The 4,073-nt window shown below is 40.1% G+C and overlaps 1 protein-coding gene across 1 annotated transcript; it reads left to right on the top strand.

Moving 5' to 3' along the window:
* Window positions 1-497: 497 nt before the first annotated feature.
* Window positions 498-2,990, top strand: PDCD5 (programmed cell death 5; the record flags this gene model as incomplete). The annotated part of the gene is made up of 5 exons (XM_008945923.1): window positions 498-538; window positions 1,717-1,778; window positions 2,224-2,315; window positions 2,561-2,632; window positions 2,943-2,990. Coding segments are annotated over 5 exons (315 nt in total), but the record flags the coding sequence as incomplete, so codon positions are not given.
* Window positions 2,991-4,073: the final 1,083 nt, after the last annotated feature.

The following is a 4,073-nucleotide window of genomic DNA, read 5'->3' as shown; positions in this document are numbered from 1 at the left end:
ACCTATAAAGATCGAGGTGCAGAGCCAACATGAAGTTGAGGTTTTTCCTCTGTTGCTTGCCTCTGAATAGTCAGCTGCCTGTATCAGTTCTAAAATACCATTCTAGGGTTGTGTTTTATTCTCTATTGATAAATACAGTGCTAAATTGAGGTGTAATTTGTCCGTAGCTTAATAATTTTAAAGTGCTTTTTATCCGTTTTCTGGGCTTTGGGAAAGGGTGTTATCTGTGACCAATGGGAAGGCATTTTAGTGTCCACACCTACGGGAATCTGTGGGTAGGTCGGGTGGCAGGGGCCGTCCCAGGGGCTCACAGTCCTGCTTTGTGAGGAGAGCACAGCACGGCACATTTATTTGCCAGGGCAGCAGATTCTTGTTTTCAGGATCTCACCCGTGGTCAGGCAGGTTTAGCTCACAGTGACTTTGATGGCATTTTTAAACTTGGTGATCTGTGTGCAATGTTTTTGGATGATAATATTTATTCTGATCTTATTCCTTAGGATTCTTCTGGTGATCCATCACAACAAGAGGCAAAACAGAGGTATAAATTAAAACTATTGACTTTTGGGCTTACATTAAATAATTTTAAGCCTTGTAGTAATTTTTTTTTAGTATTTAATTTCTTTGGAATAATCACCTGATTATTGTTGTTGTTGGAAAAACTGCCAACAAAGAAGCAGAAATGCCAAAGATTTAACCTGAGATGCTAAAGATTTAATCCAAGGATAGCTAAAAATCTGATCCAAGTGTGGCTCCCAGGCTCACCTGTATTGGGTGATCTACAGCAGAGGTGTTGGGCAGTCTGAACCCTGACTGGTGTGGGAGGAACAGCAGTGGCAGCTCTTTGTCAGTTTCAGCCGAGTGCAATAACCTCATGACCCATAGGGATATAATAGGATGTTTTGGGGAAGCATCATCACTCCTGCTGTGATCTGCTTCTGGAGCTCAGAAACCTTGGCTTTTTTGGGTTGCTAAGAGTTGGTCATAAGAAAAATATGAAGGCTGGAAGAACTCTTCCCAAACTGCAGTTTTGTCCAAGTGACGAGTTTGGCTCTGTTAGTGCAATGGGAATGTGCTCTCCTAGTTGACTGCCCTTTCCTGGGACATCTGTTGCAGTTAAAAATATGAAACAAAATGATTCATGTCAAAATGCAAAAATAGCATGTAGTATTTGCAGTCAGAAAATGGAAAGTGTATGTTTAAAGAGCTGTAGACTTTGCACAGAATCCAGGTTTATATTAACTGAAATGCATCAACCAAAATTCTAGTTTTGCAAATATTCAAATATTGTGAGTCTATGAAGACTTATTGAAAAAATCTTATAAGATGATATCAAGTTTGGTTCTATCTCACATTGTGTGGACTACTCCTTATGCCTGCTCTGCCATACCCTGCCTTTGGTGGAACTCCACGTGGAACCCAGTGCAGAACCTTTACAGTGGGCACGTGGCTTTTGTCTTTAAGATGTAATAATGAACAGTAAGAAGGTGTAAGCAGCAAACTCCATCCTGATTTCTTGGAAGATGGTGTTGGCCATGTAAGTTTATCAACGTACACAGAGCTGGGAAATGTTATAAAAGAAATTGTGTAAATGCAAGGTTTGAAGGGACCTCAGTAAGTCACTTACATGAATCAAAAGTCTTCTGTAGTTTGCTGTTTTGTGTGTGTTTTAGGTCTTTGAAATCCCACTTTTAATTTGTGGTTAATTTTTCATTACAGGGAAGCAGAGATAAGAAATACTATTTTAGCTCAAGTTCTTGATCAAGCAGCTCGTGCAAGATGTAAGTATCCAAGCAACTTTCTGATAAAACATCCTCCTCTAGTACAGTTCAGTGCTGCTCACATCGGGCACGTGTGTGCTTTGATAGAGGCCAGACTAGAGAAGCACCATCGTTGATGGGCAGCTCCCACCATTGCAGCTTTTCAGTTGGTTCTGTCAGGGATTGGAGGGGAGGAGTTAACTGACATCCGAATTATAGTAATCAAAAATGTATTTTTTTCAATTAATAGTAGGAGTGTTATTAAGAGTCAAAATTAGTGTCTAATTAGAAACAAATATTTAAAAGAAATACAACTATCTTGTATCTTTATTTTGCATAAATGAAAATGCTTTATCACCTTGGCATGAAGAGGATGGTTTTGTAGGGACGTGTCACTTTTTAATTACTAATGAATGTATTTGAGCATATTTTAGAACAAAATGAACTGAGCCTGTTTTTGTTGCAGTAAGCAATTTAGCACTTGTGAAACCAGACAAAGCAAAAGCAGTAGAGAATTATCTGATTCAGATGGCAAGATTTGGACAGCTAGCTGGAAAGGTGAGTTACATTTTTCTAATTCTTCCTTGCATATATTCATTTTCAACCCTACTTCACTCTGAAGTAATGGGTTGGGTTTAATATCTGTAAATTAAATAACAGAAAATACAACTGACAGCTTCTAAATACTATTACACATCTCCATTACTATTATACAACTCTTTTTATAAGAAGGGAAAGTGTGATTCAGTTGTTTGATACTAAGGATCTCTCAGAATGTGTTACATGGCTTTTTTATTTCCTAGGTATCTGAACAAGGTTTGATAGAAATACTTGAAAAAGTGAGTCAGCAAACAGAAAAGAAAACCACAGTAAAGGTAAGCTTTATTTCCTAAGTGTATTTTTTGGTATAAAATAGAGCAGAAAAATTGCAAGTATTGGATCAGTTGGGGGTGGAAGTGAAGTTGGCATTTGCTGTTTCTCCTCTCTGCAGTGGTTGAGTGCTGGGATTCAGTGATCCCAGTCCCTACCAGCAGTGAGATCAGCAGATGCTGTTGTCAGACAGACTGCCCCTGTCTGTCCTGTGCCTCAGGGGGGGCGGGGGCGGGGCCCGTGCATGACAGGCTTGCTCTCTGCTGGACCCTTTCCTCTGATCCCTCTGTTTTCACATCGTGTGTTTCATTGCAGTTCAACAGAAGGAAAGTGTTGGATTCTGATGAAGAGGATGATTATTAATACTACTGTAAGACTGTCTGCCAAACAGAAGGCCTGGGAAATGGCAACGTGCTGTTATCGGGCAGAACGCGAGATCTGAAAATGTTTACGCTTTTTTTTTTTTCTTTTTATAAAAAGGCCAACAAGTGAACTTGTCTTATAAACGAAATCTAAGAAGGGGGGATTTTGTAACTTAAATTTTTGTAGTGTAAGAGCCGTGGTGGTGTGGGATTCCTGCCCACTGCTCCCTGAGCACAACCGTTCTGGTACCCTCACCCGCTGTGTTCAGCCTCGCTTTCCGCAACCGCCTAACTTGCTGCTCTTGGAGATACCCAGACGTGGGGAGGAGCTCAGTGTAGAGCTGGGAACAGCCAGGTGCCAGTCACAGAGGTGTTAGAAAGGAGGTTTCCTGAGCCCCTGAAGGAAGCCTGTCCAGCAGCTCACGGGCTCTCAAGTCCATACTGGAAGTTTATAAAATAAAGTGAAGGTATCCTAGTGTCTGGGTCAGAGGACTCCGCACCTGGCAGCCTCTGTAACGAGCATACAACTGAACTGTTCTCATATGAATAACAAGCTATCTCAAAGAAAAAAAAAAAGGCAAGTTACCTGTGTAATACAGCACTGTTCAGACACTTGGTATCATATGTTCTTAAGACTACCTCCATTTTTATCAAATGGCTGGAGTATTTCTTAACCTTGGGAAGAAAAATCATTTTCCTACACTTTCAATTCCTGCATGCATAATGTAAAACTGAACTTGTGCTGTAAGTTTATTCAAAAATATGGTTATTGAAGTAGGATAAATACTGTAATGTGCTGATAAACACTCTGCCACCACAGAACCCTTTTCTGACATAATTTAACAGAATATGTATGATCCCAACTGCAGTGTTTTTTGGAACACAATAAAATTGTTTCAAGTGAGCACTGGTGGGTGTTTTTTGTCTATGTTTGCAATCAGGATTCCTTAACTGTAGTTATGATGTGGGTGTATGCTGAATTTCTTTAGGCTAATGAACCTTTACCAGTGTGAACAGCTTCAAGCCAAGGTGTGGTGATAGATGATTTAAGTTTTCCTGTTAGTGCTACATATGTGAAGTGTGG

The sequence above is a fragment of the Merops nubicus genome, unplaced genomic scaffold, assembly GCF_000691845.1.
Source record: "Merops nubicus isolate BGI_N331 unplaced genomic scaffold, ASM69184v1 scaffold5808, whole genome shotgun sequence".
Classification (NCBI taxonomy): domain Eukaryota; kingdom Metazoa; phylum Chordata; class Aves; order Coraciiformes; family Meropidae; genus Merops; species Merops nubicus.
The sequence above is the reverse complement of the archived record's forward strand: the minus strand, read 5'-3'. Positions and strand labels throughout refer to the sequence as shown.